This window comes from Cariama cristata, unplaced genomic scaffold (assembly GCF_000690535.1).
Source record: "Cariama cristata isolate BGI_N322 unplaced genomic scaffold, ASM69053v1 scaffold33147, whole genome shotgun sequence".
NCBI lineage: Eukaryota > Metazoa > Chordata > Aves > Cariamiformes > Cariamidae > Cariama > Cariama cristata.
In genome coordinates this window covers 52,032-78,505 of record NW_009628951.1, presented here as the reverse complement: position 1 = coordinate 78,505, position 26,474 = coordinate 52,032, and the positions used below count along the sequence as shown (strand labels likewise).

General features: G+C 40.7%; 1 protein-coding gene across 1 annotated transcript in view; it reads left to right on the top strand.

The window, feature by feature from the left end:
- Nucleotides 1-529: 529 nt before the first annotated feature.
- Nucleotides 530-26,474, top strand: part of ATF6 (activating transcription factor 6) — a 76,944-nt gene continuing 50,999 nt past the window's right edge. The window contains exons 1-10 of the mRNA XM_009704995.1: nt 530-623; nt 960-1,054; nt 1,553-1,682; nt 1,924-2,130; nt 4,649-4,869; nt 10,627-10,812; nt 11,238-11,329; nt 23,168-23,311; nt 25,162-25,281; nt 26,211-26,313. Of these exons, the coding sequence (XP_009703297.1) occupies nt 575-623; nt 960-1,054; nt 1,553-1,682; nt 1,924-2,130; nt 4,649-4,869; nt 10,627-10,812; nt 11,238-11,329; nt 23,168-23,311; nt 25,162-25,281; nt 26,211-26,313 (1,347 nt within the window). The 5' untranslated portion in view covers nt 530-574. The remainder of the gene's footprint in view (nt 624-959; nt 1,055-1,552; nt 1,683-1,923; nt 2,131-4,648; nt 4,870-10,626; nt 10,813-11,237; nt 11,330-23,167; nt 23,312-25,161; nt 25,282-26,210; nt 26,314-26,474) is intronic.

Here is a 26,474-nt window from a genome sequence, read left to right as displayed (position 1 = left end):
ATAATGATGTCAGTTTATTCAAGTCTGTGGAGACCTAATACATAGTGTTCATAATATCTTGAGCAAATAGTCCTTGTGTCTCTTTTCCTGCTGGTAAACTGCTGCTGATGCTGCTTTTGTTTATAAACGTGCTTTGAGATGTGATGATGGAGGGGCATTAAGTAAATCTTTCAATGTGGATGAGGAGGGTGGCAGCAAGGTGCTAAAACTTGTGCTTTATATGAAGTGGTTTAATGACTGGACTTAGAATTTTCACTTTACAAACTACTGATAGCTATAGTAGTTAGTGATCATCTTAAACCAGCACGCTTCTTTCCTACAGGTCTAACCTTTAAAAGCAGCCTTGTCTCATGTATTCCAGTTGAGAATTGGCCCCTTTAAGGGCTTGTATCTCTGCGTGCCTTAAAGCAACTGAAGTGGTAGTTGTGTTGTTTTGTTTTGTCTTCTAGAGCTGTAAGAGTGTGAACATAATGGCTGCTGGTTTCAAGGTATATTGTCTTTTTGTATTGTTTCTTTTTCTGAACTATCGTTTCAGGAAAATGATCTCTATAACTTTCATTTTGATTTGGATTTGATGTCTTGGGATTCGGACCTTTGGAATATTACAGGCCATGCTTATACAGGTAATTAACCTTCTGTATTTTGCAGGTGTGACTATTCCCCTCCACCCCACAAGGGAGAGCTGTTACAACTTAAGGATAATGGTGACTTACGTGAAACTATTTGATGCCCTACAGCATTTAGCTCTGTGATGAGAAGTCATGCTGTGTTTCTGTAGGATGGGTACAGCTGGCGAGGACTGCCCTACAAGCTAAGCTGTTTAGTATCTTTAAGCTCACTATGTGTTCTGCTGTACCTTGCTTCAGGAATTAAATAGCTGGTGTAGGGCACTGTGTACTTTACTGATCTCCCATTGTTAAAAACTTGTACAGTTAAATTTCTTTATCTGCCTCTTGCAGATGCAAGCGTGAAGACAGAGCCCTTATCACCAGCCGCTTCAAATTGTTCAGTTCCTTCTCCATCATCTGTGGACTCTCCAGTGCAGAACGTGCCTGTATGCAGAAACCTCCATGTAACACAGATAGCGGCAGTCATTCGGAACCAGCTGACACAAACAAAAAGCCCAGTGATTTACGTGTCTGACCAATTTCATGGCATAAGAGGAAACAGCTTATTTTTTCAACCCTTGCAAAAGCAACTTCCTTTCAGTGATGTTTTCTTTCCTCTCCTGCTGTGACCCATCCTGAAAAGAGCACATTCAGTTCTGTTTCCTCAGTTGTGTTTGTTAACCTGCTTGCCAAACAAAATGCCTTCTGAAGGCCTCTGAGTCTAGCAGTTTCTGGCTTCTACCTCCCGTTGCCCTGCTGATAGGGAGAAGTACTTGTTTGGTTTCCAGTGGAACTTAACGTTGACCAGAATAAAACTGCAGAACAAAACCTTTCTCCTGTTTGCTGCAGCAGCAGCACAGATGTGATGAAAGGCAGTTATACTCTGCTAGTAGACACTTTTATGCGTTTCTGAAGCATTAATCTCACGTACTTTCTATCTGCAGGATGATGTGGATTTCAGCTGTAGCTCCCAGATGTCTCCCATCTCTCTCTACGGCAAGAGTTGTAGAAGCCCTGCATCCCCCGAAGGAGATGGGGGGAAGAAGCCTGCTGTCAGCATCACTTCTCGGTCTGGTATGAGAGATCGAATTACTTTGATTCTGTAGATAGGATGCGTATTGTCTTGCATATGAACGTTTAACTAACAGACACTAGTATATACTGTCATTTCTGACTTAAATTTGTGATCAGAAACATCTATTTTTAACAAATATTATAGATGAGTAAAAAAAACCCCATACCAGAAGCCATGTTTTTACTTGAATTCTTTATTTTCTATCTTCTGGTCCAACTCTGACTGTTTTTCCTTTCCTAGCAAATAATTCTGCAAGGACCCTGAAGAGGTGTGGTCAGACAGTGTCCAGACCTTTGATACAACCCAAACCCCTTTTGCCTGCTGTACCTGAAGCTCAGGCTAACGTTGGCATCCCAACTAAAACTATCATTATTCAGACTCTTCCCACGCTTGTGCCACTGCCAAAGCATCAGCCAGTTGTTAACATCCAGCCAGCACCTCCTAAAGGTGGGTGAATTGTCTTGACTCAGCCAGGTCTTGGACATAAACACTATGTCTGGGATGGTAGCTAGAATGAAGTTAGGTTTGGTTGGTGAAATGGGAGGGTAGGAGAAAAAAGAGGGGTCCTACATGCTTTGCTGAAAAAGCTTTAGGCTGAGAAGATGACCTTGTTCCTCTCTCATATAGTCCTATGAGAAACAGCACTCGCCTGGGCATTATGTGGAATGGAAAATGGTATAGCAAAAGAGACTATGCTGAGCACTGGTGGTTGTGGAGATAAAACTGTTGACTTGGAAGGATCTCTAGGGACCCTTTGCTTTGCTCTGTTTGTGGTGGCAAGTGGTGCATAAGGTGATTACAGTGCTATTCTGTCATAACCAAAGGAAGATCCAGCAGAATCAGTTAGGATGGCTAGAATGAAACTTGAAAGCTTGGGAGGAGTGCTAAACACTTTTTTTTTTTTTTAACCCGCATGAAACTCTACTACAGGATGTGGGAACACGAGTTTATGGCTTTTTATCTCACTAAACAGCATTAAATAGGATCTTGTGAACTGTATTAGAAGTTGAGAGCCACATCAGAGGTTAGAAAAGTTGCTTACAGCTGCAAGCTGATGTTAACAAGCGGCAAGGGACAATTGATAATTCTTCATTACTCCTATTTCCCTGTAACAGATTTCTGAAGTAGCTTGAACCTTCATTTCTGAATCGAAAACATTATTTTACTCTTCAGCTAAGGCAGTAGAGACGTTACTTGCCTTGCTGAAATTGTCCGACGCAGTTGCTTGTTTTCACCAGCTGATGGCTGCGGTCTCTTGCGGTTGGCTGCACAGGCACTGAGGCGTGAAAGGAAAAAGAGACGAACGCTTAAGGGCATGTATCTAGAAATTATTGCAATAGTGAAAAATGTGTCTTTGTTGCTTGTTACTTTTCCAACAGGAGTTGAGACAAAGCTAGAGACGCTGACATTTGTTACAGGTTGTTAGACTGCTTAAAACACAGGTCAGCGCAGTCAGCCTGACCTAATTCTTTTTCCTTCTGATGTTCCAACTGATAAAATACCATCTGGAATAAGGAATGTTAGGGATGTGCATTTTTTGGATATACGTATAGTACTACGGAGATCAGCTTCTCCTTTTCCCTGAAGAAAAGTCGGGAGAGTAGTTTCTGCAAGGCACTAGAGAGGAAATACTTTTGGGAAAGTATTTCCATACCATATATTTACTTTAACTGGTGATGTGTTTAAAAATTCTATTGTGCCGCTTCCATAACAAAAACCATAAGGATCTTTTTCATTAATCAAAATCCCGTGCATATGACAAGTTGGAGCTACCAGTTTGAAGTATGCCATTATCTTCAAAGGAGGATGAGGAATGATATTTTTACAGTCCCTTTCATAAAAGCTTAAAGAAGAAAGCATGATCTTAGAGCATCACATACTTTATGCATTAAAAAAATTGTTGAAATAATCTCAAATTCACCATTTGAGATTCTTAGAGTAGTACTGACTAACGATGTCTTCAAGATTATCTCTGCAAAAAAGGAGATCTAATCCTACACCTCATACATAAAAGATCTTGACGCTAGGTAGGTTCCTTCATTTTTCACTTTCCAGAAGGTTGGGTAAATGCATCCTTGTGCATTTTTGGTTGGAATGCTCAGCTGGAACGTACTGTTTCTGAAAACTGGCGAGGTCATCCTGTTACGAGGGATTAGAGAGTCGTTCATGTGTTTTCAGACAACAAAATATTACTCAAGCACCTGCTTGAGTTAAATGTAGTTGTTGGACTGAAATTTCTTGGAAGTGACTGCTTTTAATTCCATTTCAAACTCTGTCAAAATTACCTCATTTTTTTCTGCTTGCTTTTCTTTAAGCTCTGTTCAGCTTGTGCATAAATTTCTTACATAAGACATTTTTCTAAAAAATTGATCTGATCTTAGTGTGACTTGAAGCTTTAACTTATATTTTGAAAGTGTAGCTCGCATTGTTCTTTCTCATTCATCTTCTTTCTCTATGCCATTTCTGAATTGGTTTGTATAGTATGAGTCACTTCTGTGTAGTAAGTTTTCCATTGAATACAGCATTAAAGTAGGGATGGACAAACGGGAGAAAAAGGATTGAGGTAAGCTGGCTAAGTTCTTTGAAAAAGTTGCTCAAAGTGTGTCAAGTGTTAGCAATACTGAAATGAGTAATGTTTCTAACAGGCGTTGACTTTTATCAACTTTGAAGAGCTTTTGGGAGAGAGCTTGATTTATTGGATCCTTTCAATATGTGTAGTTTTGATTTGCAGGATGGATTAAGAGCCCTGCAAACTTTTGAGCTGCTTTGTTGTTGGTTCCCCCCTCCCCCTTCCTATCCTGTGGAATATACTAACACTGTAGAATTGGACTTGAGAGAAATTGTGGAAGGCAGGAGAGGAAGGAAGGCTTTCTGCCTTCAGTATCAGCGTTCCCCTACAAACTGGTCATGTTCAAATCCATTTCATACCGTACTCTGAGCGCTCCTGTTTGTTCTTGTGTTCTAGGTCAATCAGTGGTGCTCCACCAGCCTGCTGTGGTACAGCTCCAGGCTTCTGGGGTGCTTCCTGCCTCCCAGCCCGTCATTGCCGTCACTGGAGGGACCACGCCACTTCACAACCACACGGTGAATGCATTGCCTCCAGCTGCTGGAAATGGCTCAACAAACGGCAAAATACCGGTGACTAAGCCCTTGCTTCAAAGCTCCACACCAGCAATGGGGCTGGATGTAAGTTCTGGCTGTGTGATGATAGCTAATAACCAAAGCTTGGAAACAGTTTCCAGTTACCTGCATGTGGGATATAATGGGAGAACCAGGTCACTTTAGAGTCTCAGGAGGACAGAACTGTAGTTAGGCTTGTCTAATAGGATTTCTAACAGTTAACAGGGAATTCACAGCTTGGCAAAGAATGGGGAGGAACAGCTTGATATCTTCTGGCCTGCCCGGAGCTGCAGACCAGGTATGCAAGCATTGTGGCAGAAGGCAGTGCTGATGTTTTTTTTCCTTCACTTGTCTTTTCAACTGCAAACTCTGAATGGCTGGAGCTCTCTTACGTACAGGAAGATTTGATATATCTGATTTTTGATTAGTGCTAAACCGATTTTCTGATCTATATAATAAAAACACTCCTTTGGAAGTAGATAAATTGGAAATGTCAGCAGTAGGCCTGATTCTTTTTCCATCCCCTTTATCTCCTCAGATTTTACTCATCATTTCTAGAAACTTCAGGTATTGAGTTTCATATGATCCTAATGTCTCCCTTTTGGCTCCCTTTTGATCATATGCTGAATGAGTAGGAAAGGGGTAAGCTCTCAACAGGCACTGCACAAATAAATAAGTTTTTCCACAGTAGCTCACAGTAAGCAGTAGGTGTAAACAGAAACAGCTTTTGAGATGTGTGGGGTTTTTTTCCCCCTTCAGCTTTGACATCTTAACTAGCTAGCAAGCTGGGTGTTAACCTGATTTAGTTTCTGGTAGTCTGGAGCTGCTTTGGTTGCATTTTGCTGTCCTAAGAAAGGCATGGTTATGGAAAAAAACAAAGCTTCTTGTTTGTGAGTTTTAAACTCTGAGTGTTGTTCTCTGGTGTGGTATTCCAAGCGCAGTTGTCATGAGGGTCCTATTGCATCTCTCTGTGTGAGGGAGAAAACACGTGTCCATTCACATGAAATTTTGCAGTATAGTCGCCTGCTTATTAGCAGCACAGGACGCTGTTTCTCAAAGGCGTGTGCTTTCTGGCATCTTTGGAGGGATGTTGTTGTACCGTTTCCTAGTGTCTGAGATTTTCCCTACTATTCATGTTTGTGTATGTGCTGCATTTTTAAATGAAAAATTATTTAGTACAAATAATTCAATAGCCAGACTGTGATGGAAACCTAATCTTGAATTTGCAAGAAGCTGACAAAGGTCTGTCAGTAGACAGACCAAGTGAGTGCACTGCATTTTTAGATAATTACCTGCCATGCAAAGCCAAACTGAAGAGACCTGTCAGCAGTCATCAGATTTGTGACTCCCTGCTATCAGGACTAGCGTGGCACCTTGCCACTGTCAGAATATAATAAAGTTTAATTAACAAAACCACCTTATTGTCGTCACACTTCATATACACATCTGTGACGGTCAGTAGTCAAATGTGTAGCTGGGGTAATGAACAGCTGTGTGTTCTGAATGATGGTTGTGTGGATATTTCTACCTGAAGCTGTTTTAGGCAAGCAATTTTAAGACTTGGTATCAGCCTAAATGCTGCACATCTTACCTGTGTTTGTTGAAACGTGGAAGAAGAGTTGCAACTGCTCTTTGGCACGTACTGTGAAATAGCACTTTGAAAAAGAACAAATGTTTCAGGATACAGCTGGCGCCAGCAGGGTTAAAACATCTTGCAACTGCTGTAGACACCATATGTGGCGCTCAGAACTGCACGGATATAGCTGTCATTTGAGCTCTGTAACATGTGTTTTTGTTTGCTAATCTAAGCAGATGTTGCAGGATAAAAAGAAACACTGCAGGACTTTCTTTTGGGCTTAGAAGGGATAAACTGTTAGCTTAACACTCAGCCCTTCCAGTGGATTAGACTGAGACTGGCTGATAGCAGGCTGTACAAGTGAGGCCCTACCTTGTGCTTGCCCTGATGGCACACCTTTATGCAGCTTGCCAGCCCTGGGGAAGTGCCAGGCTTTCAACGTGGTCGCTCGTCACTAGGGATTTGGTGAAGAACTTTCCGCTAGGAAATTGGACAAAAGAAGTGGCTGGCTCAGCAAGCCGCCCTTCTTGTTTGGTCTCTTAACTAAAAAACCAGATTGCCTTCGCTGTTGTAATTAAATAATATAAGGACATAAACAGTAGGTGTGTGAGGGAATCTGGCTTAGTTGTGTCCTTATAGAGCCTTTCTCTCTTGTTTCCACTCTGTAGTGAGAAAGGATTTAATTCTACCTCCCAGTTCTGTTGATAAAAAATATTGCAAATTTAGAAAAGTTAGATTATGCAAAATTACTTCTACATAAATGTGGATTTCTGTTGAAGAATCCTGCTTTCTGTGCTGTGTATTGGGTAATTTTCATATGAAATAAACTAGTCAAGTTGAGTTCTGTTGAGACAAGAAAACCCAGATCTTTCATAAGAACGGAGAAAACTCTTGCATAGGTTTTGTATTCCCACATTTAATCTGCATCTTCAAAGACAGCGGCTTTTGTAAACGGGTAAGAAGCCAGCCAATGTAAAGTTGAAATGGTTTCTACTTTCAGCTCTTTGTTAACTTCCCCAGTGTGTGTACCAAAAACTCTGTGGAGTGCGAGAGACGTTCTTACTGCCTTGTGCTAGAAATACAGCTTGTGTTGGAATTGAAGTTAGATTTTGCTTAGAACTGAGTTTTCTTTGAAGGACTAAATTGAGGTAGCAGTGTTTATTTGTAAAGTGCATGACTTCTTAAAGATTCTGAAGATAGAGGACAATCTGAATCTAGTTAGTACTGTTTGAAGCAAGGTTTTACAATGAACCTTTCACTTCTGCATATTTACCACGTGTGTGTGTGTGTGTGTGTTAGTGGTGGTGTAGTTTTTAAAGCTAGGAAGCAAAAGTTGCTTCACCGATTAATGTTTAATGCCAATGTTTTCCCTTTATGGTCTGTGTTTCCTGAGAACCGGAAGTTACTATCTTGAGTGGTCAATTAATACAATACAGCCTACAAAGAGGGAGGCTGCAAAGGAAGTTAGCAGAGGTGTTTGTTACATTTAACCTTTATTCAGCCCTTGTGCAAAGCAATGTTGCTCAAGCAATCTGATATTATAAATTAGTTCCTCTCTCTCTTCTGGTTATCAAAATGTTCAAGCAAGGGGCATCTTTATCTTGATGCCAAGCCAGCTATGTAATGCTCAGTGCCATACTGCTTCTAGGTTCAAGCATTGTTGCACTATTTTGCACACACAATGTGCTTCTTGCATCAGATTTAGGTAGGATCAGGTGTGCAGTTGTGGCTTATTCCCCAAGAAAAGCCAGGCAAGCACTAGAGGGTTGACCAAGGACCTTAAACTCTTCTAGGGATTGTCAATTAAAACAAAATAACTCAAGGACACGAATAGTTGGGTTTCATTCCAGCAAGCTTAAGAAATGAATCAAAGTGAAACTGATGTGGCATAGACTGAAATGCAGTTATTGCACGGAGTACCTTGAATTGGACTGGGGAGAACTGTTGTTCCTGACGGCGTTTGGGGAATGCTGAGTAAAGGAGGGCAGGCTAGATGAATACCATGTGAAACATAGCTGGTAGTGTCTGAAACAGCGGTAGATATACCTTAGGGTGTACTCTTAGTGTACAAACACTGCACTGGTGCTTTAACTCCATGTATTCTCCAGGAAAGCAGGCAGATTTGCCAGAGGTTCCGGACATTTAATCAAAAGTTATCCAGTAGTGAATAATCCTGGGCAGGTCTGCAAACAAGAATGGATGTAAACGATTTGGTCTTCTCTGTTTGACTTCATGATGCAAAACCTCTTTTTAAAAAGAGGAATGTAACTACTTGTTTGGAATATCGCACAACTAAAGCCAAAGCTGCTGCATGAACTCATTCCTTATTATTTCATCTCTGGACAGTTGAAGTGATCCTGGCCCCAAATTGGTGTGTTCTATACACTGCAGTCCTTGGCTAGCCTGAGTCAGTTTTTTTCCAAAGTTCTTATATGTCTGCAGAAGTCTTCTTATGTTAAGTATCGTAGTACTTAAAAAATTCAAGACAAAGCTTAGTGTTAATGAAAATATGTTAAAATCTTTTCCTTCTCCACTCTCTGCTAAAGAGAGGAGCTGGAGTAACTACAAACAGCTTCACTTTCACAGACTTTTGTTGATGGCAGCAGACTAGACATATAATAAATGATCTTTGCAGAAAGCAATTAGATCAACATGGAGACAGCCCAAAATGTAATGCACTGTAACGTATTTTCTTAGTCTTTGTCACCAGACTGCAGTATCGTGAAGAAAAATGACTTCTTCAAACAGCCTGTAACCAATTTTTCTTGCAGACACTAAAGCCCTAGAGCAACGTATTGTCTGTGTGTGGGTATATACAGGGAGAGAGTCAGAAAGCTATGGTTAAAGTTCTTTAAGCAGCCAGACCTTAACCGGAGCACAGTATCTGAGTTCATTAATGTTACTATTCTGTGACTTGTTTATTTTTTCCTAAACTGATACTTCTGGGATAGTTCTTATCTTTTTTCTTTAGCTTTCATGCTGTAATAGATAGAGGTTACTCCAGTGCATGTGTTGGTAGCTACCAGAGGATATTCAGGACTGTGTAAGATACAGCATTCATTTCTCTTTCAGTGTAAACATCATTAAGGCACATTCTGTTGTAGCTTAATAGTGTGATGGAAGTCTTCTGTTTTTAATAAAAACAGAGTTGCTGTTGCTAATTTGTGAGGAAAAGGAAATCAACAGAGAAGTGTTTAAACTTAGGATTTTAAGTAGTTTTGTATAGCTCTGCAGTGTCGATCATCGTTATCCTTGTCAGCAGCAAGATGCTTTCAGTCTAGGTCGTCCCGCTCGGTGCAAACCACAAAATGAGTAAGTGGTAAAAGATGATAGACTGTTCCTGCTTGGGGGGGGAAAAAAAAAAATATCAGTCATCCAGACTGTTGGAGGATGAGGAGGGGTTACTTTGAACTGTCCTGGTCTGGTCTTGCAGACTGAATGCCTGCTAGTTGTTGGAGTCAATTATGTGCCCTCCTGAGGTATATTTGCTGGTTTAGCTTCATCCAGAAGGAATCCAGTTTGTGTGCTCCATCAGAGACTGTTCCATGATATGAACCAAAGCATATTAAGTGAGACAATCAGGAAATGTGACGGGGAAAAAAAAGAAGTCACACTCCTGATCTGAATTAAAATGCTGGTATAGATGCACCCAGCGACTGCATTTAAACTGACATGTAAATGCTTGATACACATAGAGTGTGCAATCTGAGATCAGCGACAGTAATCAAAATCTCAAAAACTATATAGCGTAACTGGAAAAAGTACAGAAACAGGTGTAATCAGTGTGGAAATGGCTTCCATACAGGACAGACTAAAACACCGTAGGAATTTCCAGTTAAGAAAACAGATGACTGACTGTAGCCTATAAAATGGTGTATGGTAAAGTGAAATAGTCTTTCAGTCTTGCAGACCTGAGGATATGTATTTTCTGCTTTTGTGATTTGATTGATCAAATCAAACTGCTGCTTGAGTATACATTTTGTGTCCCCTAGAGGTAGAAGGTTGAGAATGCAGGAGAAGACAGAGACAGTGCAGGACCTGTTTTTTTACTATCCATGAGTTAGAACTCTTGGAGGTGTACAATGATTCCTAGTTGCCTCCATGCTGAACTTTTCAGCTCATTTGAAGCAGAGTGTTAGAAGCTATCTCTGCAGCCTTTTGACAAAGCAGAGGAGCAGAAATTATGCATGAAATAGAGGCACTTTTAACTTGCGCATTATTAATGGACCTCTGTATTGTCTGTCCAGGTCAATGTCTTGAGACGGCAGCAGCGCATGATCAAAAACCGGGAGTCAGCCTTTCAGTCACGGAAGAAAAAGAAAGAATACATGTTGGGACTGGAGGCAAGGCTGGAGGCAGCCTTATTGGAGAATGAGAAACTCAAGAAAGAGAACAGCACACTGAAGAGGCAGCTGGATGAAGTAGTATTAGAGGTAAGAGATTGTGATGAAGATCTGACTTTTATATAAAGACAGTTGCTCAGGTGGAAGGCATTTGAACAGAATCATGGAGATGTTGACTGGAAGACCTTTGGGGATTTCTAGCCCAGCCTCCCACTCCGAGTAGGACTTTCACCAACTTCAGGTCAGGACAGCTGTTGCTTTATCTAGTTCACTTTTAATTCTTTATTTCGTGGTGTTTCTAAAGATTTCACTGAGAAGATAGACTAGATAGAAGCTGAATATAATATACAAACAAAAGAGTTTTATTTTTAAATAGTCCTGGTGTGTATTCGTACATAATGAGGCAAATATAAATCTATAAAGCAAACATAATTTGGTGTATTTACCTTCTGGCATACCTTTGCATGTCTGTGCCCCTTTTTTATTGCATGTCTTCTCTCTTTTTTCCTGTCTAGAACCAGAAGCTCAAAGTATCGTCTCCAAAGAGAAGGACCCTGTGTGTGATGGTGATACTGGCTTTCATAATGTTAAATTATGGTCCATTGAGGTAAGATGCCTAGGAGTTGCTCTTTGCATAGCAAGTTCACTGTTCTACGGTTTTTGTTTGAATCTTTAATACAGACAATGTTGTGTTTTAAAGCTTTGAGCTTGAAACCTGGCTTCTGTCCTTTACCCTCCTCCTGCACAGGGGAAGACTCATCTGTATAATGGTTCCTCTTTTGGAATCCTTCTGGCAACAAGGGCTAGATCTTGTACTTTTAATTTCTCTTGGCTTGGCATTTTGTTAATCAGTGCGGCGTACAGCAGTTTGTCTGCTCTGTTTATACCTGAAGAGATTAAAGAGCTGTGTTTAGAATCCTTTTAGAAAAAAAGTCACAGATCTTGAGAGCTCATCTGCTTGTTTATTCTTGTGCTAGTCTATGAGTATATTAAACTGCTTCTAGTACCCAGTGCAGGAAATCCCACTGTTTGTTCCAGTGCTTTGCAATCCTGACCATCAGATGTGTCTAGACGCAATCTTCCTCATTAGTGTGTAAGCCCTGTATTACTTGTCTTCTAGATCTGGTGAAGAGGTTGTTCCCTCTTCTTAATTAGTTGAAGTGGTAATCAGAAACCTCTCTTGTTCAAACTGTGTCAGTGGGGCGTAGGAACCAGAGAGCAGGAAGGAAATGCTGCATTACTTCCCAGACATTTTATAAAGAAACCTGTGGAAGAGAGAAGACTAAAAAGGGATACTTCTTGCACAGATCTGTCTATTTAACCTGGCTTTGGAGCATAAAGACCATTTATATGAAACTGTTCGCTTTTTCAAAAGGGGAGAATATTTCAGTAGTTTCCCTGTCAGCAGTGTCTCCATTTGTCCTGAAAACCCCATTCAAACTAAAGGAATAGGATGGGATAAATCTGGATAAAGACTTTGTTTCTGACTGTGATAAACTTTTACAATGTTGGTGTTTGTATTTTTAATAATATTAGAAAATTTGCTAAAGCTGAAATTACTTCTGAAGTATTTGCACTTACTGCAAATACTGTTTATCTCAGGCAGTGAAATACAGCTGATAATTGTACTTTAATATGGATGATTTTAAGGTAAACCATTTCTTAGTGCATTTAGGGTTTGTATTGGGATTTTTGACTATCAGGCAGAAAAACCAGCTTCCAGATACTAAACGATTGATTTGTACATCCCAACTGCATTTGGAAATATTGCCATTCACTTGGTAGACGCTTGGTGAGAAGTGATAGAGCCAGTAATCTTTCTGCAGCTGGCAGAAATTTTAGTTGCCTCCACATTACAGTGGGGAGTTGGAATGCATGAAACTCTTGTTAGTTTTGAGAGGCTTGGAAACATAGAGAAGATGGGTGGGAAGTCTTTTACCACAGGGCTCTGAAGTTCCTGTGTCTGCTTCTCTACCCCCAGGAATGAGTAAGGTGTTGAGCTTGATGGCAAGAAACTGCTGTCAAAGTAGACTGGAAGGTCAGTTTTTGTTCATGTCTTTGCAACAATCAGTAACTATAGAAATGTGACGGGGTTAATTTCTTGGCCTGTTTGATGTTTAATAAAATAGATAAAGCAAAAAGAAATTCTTGGATGTCTGGCCATTCCTGGCCAGTGTCATAGCTGAGCATGCCAGTGTAATTGCTGTGCCTGAACTAAGTGGTCTGCATCAGTACTGGATTTAGGCAGTGAAGGGAAATGTAATTGCAAATTTGCAAGGAATTACTCTCCTCTTTCAGCTTCTTTTTTTATGTTCCTAGCAGAATAAATGCTTGCACTGCTATTAAAATGCTAGAGTGTATCAAGGTGCTGTGAGTGTTCACTGTGCAATACCCTTTGGAAGGCCCAGAATGTGGGATATACAAACCATTAGTTAAGATTTCACTCCTCCCATATGCATTTTCTTCCTTTTATAGATATGTCACTGAATGGTAGCTGCACGAATGTGGTAGTCGTGATTGCTCTGCTGCTTAGCCCTTAACAACAGAAGCTTCCAATACATGTGATGTTTTTCAGTCCCTGCAACTTCTTACAGAAATAAGTAATCTTTTGTTATGATATCCATGCTAGCTTATAGTTCAGCAAAAGTACTTTTTTCCCCCGAGTTAGCTAACTGTGAAATACCTAATTTCTATGCAGTGGTCAACTGGAGATAAATATGATTTGAAACTTTGTGCCAATGTTGCCATTTCTCCTATGTAGGAAATGATTTCACTTGCACACCTGTATGGAGGTGTGGCAGCATTCAAGCACAGGGTATTTTGATTCAAACATATTAACAGTGAATATTTTATTATTTAAAATCAATGAACCATTACAAAGAGAAAGTGACATCCCAAAAAAGCAAAATCGTGGGAAATTCACCCCCTAAATTCTGTAGCAGACTTTGAAATTTCCTTAGCTGGCCTGATTGTAAGATGCTTCTCAGATTCTTATTTGGAAGAGATAGGATTTTTTAAGGCTAGAGGTAAAACAAAAGGGACAGATATATAGGTTTTCTCTTTAGTTGCCTATTTCTGTCAAATCAGAGAAAGCAGGGAAGCCGTCGGGTTGTTTTGGGACGGGGATGTGAAGCTGAAGGACAGGCAGTCCTTGCAGACCCTCTGTGGCCTGCAGTGGGTCGGTAGAGGTGCAGTGTTTGGGCACTTGGCATCCCACAAAAAAACCTATCTGGATGGTTAGCTGCGTAGTTAGTTCTGTGTTTTTTCTTCTGCATTAATGGATGTGTGTTGCACTAACAGTGACTCACACGTAATTTTGCTTATTGGTCTTAAATCTTGTTGACTGTGTATGTAAGTAAGTGGTGAGATATTTGTCATGTTTCATGGAGGACTCTGAGGCTGTGCTGTTCTGCTGTGTTAAGATTATGGGAAGCGGTCCAGGATGTGGCAGCCCTTGGCAAATAAGTTTAGCAGATAAAATTATTTTGCTGATCCATTTTTTCATGCTGACAAATATACTATATGTATGGGTAATCTGTAACATTGAATTTGGGAATATGGGAACGGGTCTGGAAGTCTGGTAGGGAAGCTGGTGTATCAACCCAAGAAACCTGTTTGAAAATATTGGAGGGGGAGTCTAGTCCAGTCTGCGTAATTGCCAACAAGCTTTTTGGAGTATCCTTCAGTCAGCAGCACCATATTATCTCTGAGAAAAGAATGTAAGTAGAATTAAATAGAAATGTGAATTGAATACTTTCTGGTCGTGAAAGTGGCTTGTATAGAGTTAATGGTAACTCTGCATTATATTGTACTGTGTTACTAAACTCTTTTGGGTTTGTTGATATTTTGTATAGAAAATTGAAACCGTCAGTTTTTAAAAGCAGAAGTAGTTGAGCAGGAATTCTGTTAGTGTAAGTTTCTATTTTATCTCTTTGCTTTATACTAGAAGAAAGGTGCCCAGGAATTTCCCATCTGTGTGTCAATGAACTATTCTCTAATCTTTGTGAATTATTTGGATTTGGATTTAACATCTATAAAAAACTTCCTTTTATTATTATTTGAGAATGATTGGTGAGGTGTATGAAGGGAAGAGCGAACATTTTGATTTAGTTCCTTGCAGAGGTCACCTCCTTGCCCCAGTCTTACATACCATGAGGTGCAAGACAGGAATTGGCAAGCCACATTATTTGCGCAGAAGGCAGTGAGCACACAAGCTTTTGCATACAGCAGGGTTGGGAGCTGGAACCACGACATCAGGAGACAGGTATCTGTGGGAGGCAGCGTCTCCTGCCTTTGCACTTGCCTTCTGTGAGAGCCAGTGTCGATCAGCACGGCTGCTTTCTCAGCTGGCTTGGCACCCCTGAAAGATTGCTGACTTCTGGCATTAAGAAATGTCTAATTAGCTGTGCATTTTTTTTATCGCTTACAACTTGAAATACGAAAAATTTCAAACGATTACAATTCCTAGATCCCTTTTTTTGTTTTTTCCTTGTTTAATTTCCACATTTGTGTTAGACTCTGCCTGGGTAGTAACCAGATCTGAAAATGTGTTAAACAAGCACAAACAATGCTGAAACAAATGGAAACCAAGCACACGTTCTAGTCTAAACAATCCATGTATTTATTTTGGGAATGTTTTTCTTTTGTTTCTCTTCCCTGTTCCTATTTGAATATAAATTGTCTTGCATGTTTGTTTGTTTTTTAATGCAAGTCCTACATGTGATAGTAAAATATTTGCAGGAAACTAACCCAACTAATGTATAAAAAGTAGAGAAAGGAGAATGATCACAGAAGATGCAAAACATAAATTTTCTGCATCTCTTCTTCTTGGGGCAGTAGCAGCAAAGCATGGAAGCCAGGTACTTGCTAGTGGCCTTGGCATTATTTTCTTGAAAATATGTTCAAAATATGTTCATTTTTCAGCTATGAAAAATGTTCAACTAGTTATTTTTTCCCCCTAATCAGTCTGCTCAAGCTTACATGGTGGTCATCATCTAACAACAGTCTTAGAGCATTTATAAAGATGTCAGCCAGCCAGAATGTGTGCTAACTACCATTTCAGATATTTGGTGGACAGAAAACAAAGAAAAATATGAAGTTGGAGAGAGGAAAGGCAGATCTGCAAAAAGATTGTAACAGGGGGTTTTGAGAAAGTGGTGTGATTTTTTTTTTTTAATTATTTTTTTTTTTCTTACAAGTTGGCCACTTCTGTATGGCTGGAACCCCTTTCATGTCTGGGAAACAGACTCGATGATGTAACCAAAACTTCTTAAGCTGTATTTGTGGTGGAGGATGACTGAGGTGGTGATTGATGGAGCTAAGTAAAGCTGCTGCTTCAAAATCTCTTGTGTCCTCTTGACCTACAGCAGCTGCGCTAGAATTGCTGGCATTTTGTAAAAACTTCATTGCAGCTCCTCTCTAGAGTGTCCTGCTGGGGTTTCCTCTATTTCCCAGGACTATCCTGGAAACCTAAATAAACTATTAAAAATTTAGATCCACTGAGCAATCTGCAAATAAAGACACCAGCCTGGGTAGCTGAGAAGCATGCTTTGTCTGCTGTTGTCATAGACTGCAACAAATGAAGAAGCAGTGATTTTTGACTCCTGAAGGACTTATTTCTCATTCTCTAAGAGATGTCTCATTTCTTAGATTGGTAGCACAAACTTTAGGAAAAAAAGAATAATACAGAAGTGGTAAGATTGATCATTTTTTACTGAAAGTGAGGAAATCACCCAAGGGTTGTCTAGCTGCATGCTACAATGGTCTGCTGCTTCTAAGGATGAAGTAACCAAAACACAAATCTTTCGCCAGCACCCAGATTAGCACCCCACCTAGTTTGCAGGCTGCTAGTCAATACTGATGTAGCCTGTTGAGCTTTTGGAGCACGTGTGATTTGGGCTGCTGAAAGCCCCATCTGTTGAGCACACCTGTATGGTTTGAAGCCCTTACTCAAGCTGAGCAATCTTGAGTTGGTGTGTGGGAGAACAAGATTATTCTGAGGTTTGGTGCATTCAGCAGTGTTTTTGTGCAAGTTTGCTGTTGTTTTAGCCTTAATGCTGGACTCCTTAGTTAAAGAAACAGGCTCATCTCATGGTGAGCAGGAGCCTAGGGATACCTTGGTGGTGGGATGTCAGAAAGTTAGAGAAATAATTTTGTTGTTCCTTTAAAGGGAGCATTAGCTATGTGGGCAAAGGAGCTAATCTTGTTGCCGTAACATCACATGCAGCAAGTGTCAGCAAGTGTTGTTGGTGCAGATCCCACGCACAGCAGCCAGTCCTGGGCCAAGGTCTCAGTATGGTCTGGATCTCACCACTGTGCTGCCCTAGCAGGTGACCTCAGTTGCCAGATCAAGCAGTGTCATGGCACATTTGGAAACACCCCAGATGTCCTCTTGAATAATATGTACTAAGCAGACTGAAGCCATGTATTGTCTGTCACCTGCCTAAAATGAAGGGAAATGACTAGCAACCAAAACACTTTTTTTTTTTTTTTCCCCTATTGCCTTAACAGTTCTTCCTGACTGTGTGTGTGCTCCTTCCTCACTCCATTCCAGTGCAAAGTCAGGCACGTTAGTTGAAACCACCGATGGCTTGCAGCATAATGGAGGAGGACCCCCCCAGCCAGGCTCTTTGCTTGGCCGTTGCCACCTTCCAGCTGAGCCTGGTCTGGGAGTGGTGCTGAACTGTGAGCATTAAACTTGTACCTGTGGCCCATGATTTCCTTTAGCTGCAGGTTGGATAGTGTTGTCTGAGCTTGTTCTGGCTGCTTGAAGCATCTCTGAAAGACGTTCTGAGAACAGAGAACCACAAATGGTGGGCTGTACAACAGGGTGAGTTTCTTGCACACTGTCCAATCCTGGGCTTTTTTTCACTTGGTGAAGGATAGAAAAGGATTGTTGCTCTGCTTTTTGCAAGCTTCAATAGCCTTCCATATATCTTCAGGAGGTGAATAGACTTAAATGTGATATATCCCTGAAGTTTGCTGATGAACATACGTACAAATGATGACAGTCAAAGGGCTATTAATTTTTTACACGCTAATAGAGAGGAACTGGTGAAATGTGAAGAGGTAACTACCAGATGAGTGCAAGAGGCATGCAACAGTGCCATGTTAGCCAGCTCCTTCTGGCTGCCAAGAAAATACAGAGCCCTCTGAGTATTTTAGGAAAAACAGCAGAAGCTCCGGAAGACATTTTTGGCTCTTAACACTTCTAATATGGGAAACTTACTTTAATCTTTGTGACACTGAAAGAATATGTTTCAATGCTGAGCTGAGCGTACATTTGTGTTGGAGGTAGCCCAAAGCTAGAAAACTGCTTCTGTAGCACACCTTTGGTCTTGTGTTGTAGTTTCTCCTTGAAGAGTGAGAGAGAGGAATCAAGAGAAAAAGGACAGGTTGAACAATTTGGACTTGCGTTGAGGTTCCAGACCTTTCAGAACCTCTCTTGATGGGTTGGTGCTTGAATAAAATTGAATACCCTTGGATTTTCTTACAAACTACAACTGCAGGAGCAGGAAGTGATTCCTTCCTCCTTCCGTTACTGATCACAGCCACATGTTCATCCTGGCAGAGTTGTGCCTTGGCCTGGCTGTGCTTCCTTGCCCTGTCCTGCTGCTGCTGCTGCAGTTGTAGAGCCTGCACAGAATGCCAGCTGCACTGGCTGATAACTTGCCCTTTTCTCTATGCGTTCATCTGCCAAGCTGGGAGTGAAATACAGAAAGTTTTTGCCCCGGATGAACATTGCAGTTGAGACTGCTTGCATCAGACCTGCCCAAGCTTTGGCAATAAAGGCCAGCATACTTCCAAATAGCTGTATGTAGTTTTCTAAGCAAAAATAAATGCTCTGGGTATCAAGACTTGCTTTCTTCCTTTCTTCTCTAACAGCTTTATTAAAAATAAATTGTTTTTTAAAGAAAGCAAAACACAAGAAAAACACAGACAACAGTCCCTCCAGTTTGGGTTGCTTTCCTCATCCTCCCCAGCAGAGGAAAGAGGCTGGGCTCCTCTTACCAGCGCAGCACTCGCAGAGGGTAGCTCTGGGGCAGCCTGGCAGGAGAAGGTAGTGCCTTGCTGTCGGCAGATGGTGCCCTCACCAGGAATAAGAAATGAGAAATAGTTTCCAGAGAGCATTTGGCACTGTGGCAGCCTTGTCTGGAATCAGTTAGGAAGAGGACAAGGTCCTCAGTTGGTGTCTCCTTGCAATGTCAACTTTAGCCCGTTGGAAACATCCCAACTCATATTGAGAGATGGTTCTGTCCCCAGAAAACTCTTTGTTATGATATCACTATTGGCTTTCGTCTATAAATTACTGTACAACTTAAATGTCAGTATTCAAATCGTGAAGTGCACAGGGTTTGTTCAGCCAGAAGTACAAATGAAATTTAGTTTGGGCTCCTGGCAAGACTTACTTTCACATTTATCAAACTGACATTCAAACCAAAGAAGTAAAAATACAGCTAACATATCAGGTGCCATTGAATGCCTGGAGAAACCATGACAGGAGTGTTGCTTTTCTTTCCCTCCTGTAATCAAATTTATCTACACTTCTGAAGAAACATCTGCATGAACTATTTAGTGGTTCTTTCTTTTTTTCCCTTGGATCTAGTTTTGCATCTTAAACAAGGCGATAGCTCAGCCAGCTTGGACAGGGTGTTTGTGGCTGTGTGAAAGCCCTTTAGTGCTCACGGTATTTGGGATGTCCAAATGCAGGCTGCAAAGCCTTGGTAGGAATCCCAGGTGTGTAAGTGTGGCCAAACAAAAAAGGTTCCAACTTCCAACTGGTCATCTTGTCCAGTAAGGCCATTTCTCAGCTTCAGTCTTTCTTGACTTTTAATGCAGGGCAGTAACTCAGTTCCTGGAAATAGTCGGACTTGCTCAGGGCAAATATGCCAAAGTGCTCTTTCTTTTCCAAATGTTCATATTGTAGCTCAACAAAATGAAAAAAATTGCACATGCTTTTACCATCTGTCATGTTAAAACTTTTTTTTTAAACAACTATTGATATCTTAGCTGAAAATACTGTTTTTCGGAAGCTTTTTTGGCCTTTGAAATGGATCACGTGCCTTTCTTTTTCACTGTTTCTAACATCTTCTACCTGATGTTTTTTAAATGCTCAATATTGACTTCGTCTTCAGTGTGATGACGTTGGGATCTACTCTGTAGACCCTTCCTGTTCCAGCTTGTATTGTTGCTGTTCTGCCTAGCACTTGTAAAGTTCAACATGCCCTGGGTGGGCAGGTCTTTCCAGAAAGTCATGCTTTTCCCTCTGTGTCAATTTGAGATGTCAAAGGAGGAATATTTCTGATATCCCATGTCATACCCTCATGTACGCACTTGGCAAGGAAAGGTCTTTGAGAATGAGAAGTCAGAGGATATCGACTGTTACCTACATGTCCTCTCTTATCTGTTACCTGAAGATGGAGCCCTGTTTACAGACAAACTCCACAAGTGACCTCTCATGGGAGAAAGGAACGGGAAGAAAGGATACAACAGAACAACAACATCTTCTATTCAGATGGGGAAAAAACCTAAGAAAGCTCCTCAAGTAACTAGAAGGTGGAAGCAGGGTTTTTTCCTTATCCAAAATGAAGGTTCTTTTTGTTTTGGGTCATTGCTATGAACCAAAGGAGCAAGGAAGGGGAATTTTTTTTTTTAGACATATTTGAGACTTCGAGAAGGAAGCTTTTGATCGTCTTCAAGGTCCTAAAAAAATGAATGGGAATGGGTAGGCAAATGTAGTCCATGTAGCTTAAGGCAGAAATTGCTGCTAGCCCTGCTTCAAAAGAAGCATTTTGTAGAAAAGAACAATCCTGATAAAGAACATTGGAATAAATACCATAAATAATACCATATTTTGGCTTTAAGTTGGTGCCCATGTTCTCAGAAGTGGGAGCTGTGGTTTATGCCGGTAAGGATGGCAAAATGTACTCTGTTGGCCTGCTTCTTTGTCTTTTGCTGCTGAAGATACCTTCTTTCAGGTTGGAACATCCCATACTTAGCTGCTGCCAAAAGTGAAATTTTAATTTTGATGAAAAGATTAAGGTGTTCTAAGCATGAGAAGAGTATAAATAAACATTTCCTCTCTATTAAAGTTGATATAATGAAATGAGGTGTATGCGGTTTTGAGTGGCTATACAGCTAAAACAACTAAATTACAAAACCTGAAGATTAGCTGTGATTGCAGAGCGGTTTTTTTTATCCTTGATGGACTTGGTTTGGATTTCTCTACTTTTGTTCAGAGTTCAGGGTGAACTGGAGTAGCAACGTGTTGGCGTGTGGCACTTCACTTCAAACTAGTGAACTCACCAAGCTGGAACCTGGAATAACAAGAATTGCCTTTGCAGAACCAGGCAAATAGGAAGGAAGAACCATGATGGAAAAACGAGATTTGTTACAATTCTACTGATGAGGTTTTTGTCGGCTTTAACTAAATAATGACATGGAAAGTTTCTCTTATTCAGTGTGTCATTTTGAATAGGAAAAGAGAGAAGTAGGGTAGGTCCAGACACCAGACCCAGTAGGTCCATCAGCACACTGGATGGCTGATACACTTCAGGCTGTGAAGAAACGGTTTGCAGGACGGTTACAACTTTCAGATCTTCTGATGGATATTCTTGGTTTCATGAATAATCTTCCATGTACTTCTAGCTGTTATGGCTCCAAATTAGGTAGAGTAGGGACATTTCACAGATGTGGAACGTGTGGCATCCCTTTAAGTATCTGCCTCAGTTTTGCACTCTGGTTCTGGGCTTGAGATACTGCCAGTTGTGCTGATGCTTTCATTGAAAGAGAAGAAACATGATCTCATAAAATACAGTAGGTAGTAGAGATTGTTTCTGTAAAATTGGATAACCTGGTGTTGCCTGATCTATGAGGCTGTGAATAAACCATCCAGCTTTCCGTGCTATACAGTAGAAACAATGAGTCATTGGATGCTAGTGTAGATACACAGTAAGGAAACTGTAATTACTTCTCTGCCCACTGTCACTAGTGAAAATAGAGCCTGTAGCACTTCTGCTGCCTTGATTCTGTGCTGCTGCCTGGAAACCTAAAGGAGAGGAGTCAGTCCAAGCGACGTCAGCCTGGATCTGGGATTGCCCTGGCTCTGGCGGTTCTGCAGAACGTGAGACAGTTACTCACAGGGAGACCTGGGTTACTGCTAGCAGGAGCGCCAACGTGTTGGCAAAAGAGAGGGGATTGCTAGGCAGCTATGTCTGTGTGCCTTCTGCTTAGTTGTGGAGTATTTAATCTGCCCTCCTTGGTAGTTCTTGCCTTTCTCCATTATTACCATTTGTATTCGTTGCCTGTTGCGAAGTGATGCCATGTAACAAATAGGAAAATGAGCTCTTCCCCTGCAGAGTTTATGCTCTGCTACACAGGAGAGGTGAGGCATGAATTAAAATGTTCTCTGTAGGCAGTGATCAACATGCATGGCAAAGATCTCATTGGCATGCTGAGGTCTTCTTGTATTTTTGTATTTTTGCTGTGTTGCTGCTGGTAGTGCCCTGCTGTTGTCAGCTAAGAAGGTTAGGACTTGATTTTGTAAATATACATCTTTCAGGAAGCAACCATGTTTACGAAGGAGTAAAGCTAGCCTCTGGAGAGGATATATTGAAGTATTGCTTTTGTGTTTTCAAGATTTCTCACCTGTAAATCACCCTTCTGAACTAGGATGCGGTTGATCTCTTATAGCAGTTGTCTGATCATTTTTCTAGCTCACATGTGAAATGCTGCTACCTTGCTTTGTGTGGAGAGCAGCGCAGGCATTCCTATACTGCATGGCTGGCTGGCTGAGGAGCCCCCAGGGGAAAATCCTTCAATCGGTGCAAGCACAGACCAGAATGACAGGGTATCTGGGACCATGGCCTGCTGCCACTATGTAGATGGGGTTGTCAGCCCTGCCAATGCTTCTAAATCCAAGTAGAATTGAACATAGATAAGTTTGTGTACAGTTTTGTTAGATGTCTGGCATAACATTCCAGGCTTGCAGCTGCACAGAATTTGGTAGCTATGTTTTCCGTATGTATTGTATTCATATAAACTATGTCAATTGTGCTTTGACGCTGGTGAAAGTTAAAGCTCAGGGGTACTTTGATTTGAATATAGGTAATTTTCTTATGCCTGCGGATCTCGGTTACGAACAGATTAATCGCAGTTTCATCAGGTGAAGCTTACGGGAGGGCATGAAAACCAGAGCATCAAAATCCTTCAAACAATGAAAACTGAGGAAGAGAACAGAATTGCTTTTCTGTCTGCTAGTGCTTTGAATGACAGTAATATAATGACACAAGACATCACGTTTTTACGTTAGATATGACGTGAACCTCTATGTAATATAGCAGCAGCCAGAAACTTCTCCAGCTGAGTATTTAACACCTTACGGTAAAGCATCTTGCAGACCCTTTATATATGTGATATGTTTTGCTATGGTTATTATGTTTTCCAGTGTATTTGAAAAGGATCCCAATGGAGTAGATTCCACTGCGAGTTCCAGCCACCGTACCAGAAATCTTCTGGAGTTCTCAGCTAGCCAGGAGTCCAGCACAGCTCAGAAAATGCCTGGTGACATCATTCCTGAGAAGAGTAATAGGTGAGATGAAAACCTTTAACATATTTTAAGCGCCAAAGGGCAATGTTGCTTCTAGACCTCACTGCCCTTCCATTTGCTAACCTTTTTGGAAAGTGTTACTGCTGCTGTTGTAGAGTAACTGAGTTTACAAACACGGTGTTTTGGAAGCTGATCTCTTTTTTTTTTAATTATTTAACAAAGTTTACCAGGTTGCTTTTCAAATTAGTATGATGTTTTATCTCCAAGATTGCCCAATATGTAGAGCTTCAGAAGTGTACACATGGCTATGCTGTATGGCGTTAGGAACAGTGTTTTGAAAGAGAGCATATAAACAAGTGTATGTCATGGAGATTTTTATGACCTTCTTCAATTCCTCAGCTGTCTGCTTTTTTCCCTGATCTTTATTTTAGCTTGCGTAGTTATGGTATTTGTCACATTAGCTCTCGCTCTTCACTTTTCAAACTGGAGTTATTTATTTTCTTAGTAGCTCAAGAGAAGACTGGGGAGGTTCACGATTAAGAACATACTCTGAACTTAGCACTGTACTTGTTTAGAAATCTCTGAGTCCGTCCTTATGCTGACCTATTATTTAATATGTATAGTTGCTTTCATGCTTCCTAGATCCCTAGCATTAAATGCGTAAGTGAACATATAATTGTGTCCAGATTGAAGTCTGGCTAATCCAGCTCATGTTTTCCCTTTACAAGACTTATCCTATCAGATTGTCCCTTTCCAGTAGAGCATTTTGGCTGGTTGAACAAAGCCAGGCGCAGATGTGCAGAAAGCCCTAATGTATTTTGCCATGCAGAAGGCGGCAATAAATCAAGAGCATTTTAAGGCTGTAGCCATGGTGAGGTCTTTGTGTCCTATGTGGCATGTTTCAGTCCATGACTTATGTGACATAGTAGTAGAGTGGTTCTCTTAGGAGGATATGCTAGAGCCTGTACCTCCTCCTTTTCTTTCACTTTTTCACCCTGTTTTTTGGCAAGCTGTGAGCTCTTTGCATATTCTCCTTTGTCGGTTCTAGATGCAGTAAACAGGAGAAGCAGACGTGGAGACTGGGAGAAAGCTGGGAAAGGGAGGGGAGTGTGAATGAGGCTTTCATGAGTTCTTATACCTGATTTTTCAGAAAGAAATTGAGGCTTAGGAGCTACAAATCTCTCAAATCAAGAAGACTAAGACTGTCATCTTGATACCCTATCAAGATAGGAACTTATAATAGGTATTTGGTGATGAGTAGTTAACCCCTCAGTAGGTACAGATAACCAGGAGAGATGAATATTCGTCTTTGCTTTGTTACTGAGAGTGCTGTGGATTTTTGTATTGAAATACGTGCTCTTTTTCACTTTTTATCATAGCGAAGCTAGCTTCTGGAGACTGTTGGAGATGTAAATCCTCTCCATTCGGTTGTAATGTATTTTGTGGCTTCTCCATTGTCATGGTTGCTCATGCTCTTTACATCTGCATGGTTTTAGTGGCTAATAAATTTAGTATTTCTGTAGCAAATCTTGCACGGCTCTGGAATGAAAGAGAAAGTTGCCTCTGCAGAGACCTCATAGCTTACATATTATGAGGAATATTTTACAGGCTACATTTTCTTTCAATATCTGGCCTGTTTGGGAAAAGATCCAACATCTGCTAATGCTCATCTGTCTTCCCTGTGTTGAGTGCTATCAGACCTCTTTGGGGAATTGACTGAGACTGTTGGATGTTTGATAGAAAATGTTATTCACCTGTTTCAAAGGTCCCATGGGAGCAGCTGTAACCTTTGTGGGTTTGCCGATGGTAGTGCTTATTCTCTGGATTTGGTCAAAGGTTCATGAAAAACTATTTTAAGTGATTTCTTGATGTCTTTCTCTTTTTTTTCCCAGGTATGATCATTCTGTATCTGATAACAAAGCACTGATGATAGTCTCAGAAGAGCCACTGTTATATATTTCACCACCACCACCCCCCTGTCAGCCTCTGATCAACCGGACGGAGTCACTGAGGTGAGCAAATAACCTTTTCTGAGCATTTAAGCTTTTATTAGGAGTTTAGATATAAATTATGTGTTGGGTGAGTGCTACTGGACAGACAGCTGTGAATGATGTTGTTTTCCCTTCATAGCGTTCACCCAGTATGTGGCCAGTGCCTCTGAAGTGTCTGTGCTATCCAGTGTCTACTACCATAGAGACAGGAGATAGACTTGGATCTTTGTAATCTTTGGATGTTTGTAGTAATGATTTTCACTCAGTTTTCACACTGGTCATTTACCAATAACTGAATAATAATGTTCTGATTGCCTGGAGGTTTTTCATGACTCAAAAGTGAAATCACTTCATATGTAGAAATATTCATAATATGGAAATCGAGTCCAGCTAAAAGCCTGTTCCAGCTGAAATACATAAAAAATAGTCTCCTACTCTTCAGCTTCCCATACAAGCAAACTGAACCTGACATTGCAAATGTGGTTTATTCATTCTTAGAAAACACCTAGCTCCACTTTTTCCAAAGATATGAATGCGTCACCAGCCTTCTCGCTATTCTGCTTTGTCCATTCTTTCTCTCAAATTTATTTGCTCTATTTTAGCCTTCTTAACCAATGTTTTGTCTTGAACTGATCAATTTTTGATTTTAAATTTCAGTAGTCATTTCAGTAATTTCAGAATTGCTGTTCGTTGGGCAAAAGAAAGTACTGTATCTGCTTTCTGTTGAAACATCTATGATCCCAGTACTTTATAGATATTTCCTTATGAATTCTCTCATAAATTTAATCTTGAAGTTATATTTTCTTACTCTGGTATTAAAAATAAGTTATCATAAGGTAAAAGAGTAGTAATCTGCAGTGTCTTTATAGTGGCTGGTTAAACTGTTTCTAAAATTAAAAAATTTTGCCACTCTTCTTTGAAACATCCATTAATGCTGTGGGTTTTTCTAGGCTGAATCACGAACTTCGAGGATGGGTTCATAGACATGAAGTGGAACGAACAAGATCTAGAAGGCTGTCAAATAACCAACAGCAGAAAGCACGGGTTATGCAGGTAGGCGTGAGTCAATAGGGTGACAAGATAATTTCAGCTTAACAAAATATTCTCTCTTACTTGTCTGCACTTGTCGTTATAGACAAAAGTAGTAATGGCGCCTGTAATTAGGGTACCCAGCACTTCCCATTTTAAATTGCTGAGTTTGGCTGATTATTGTA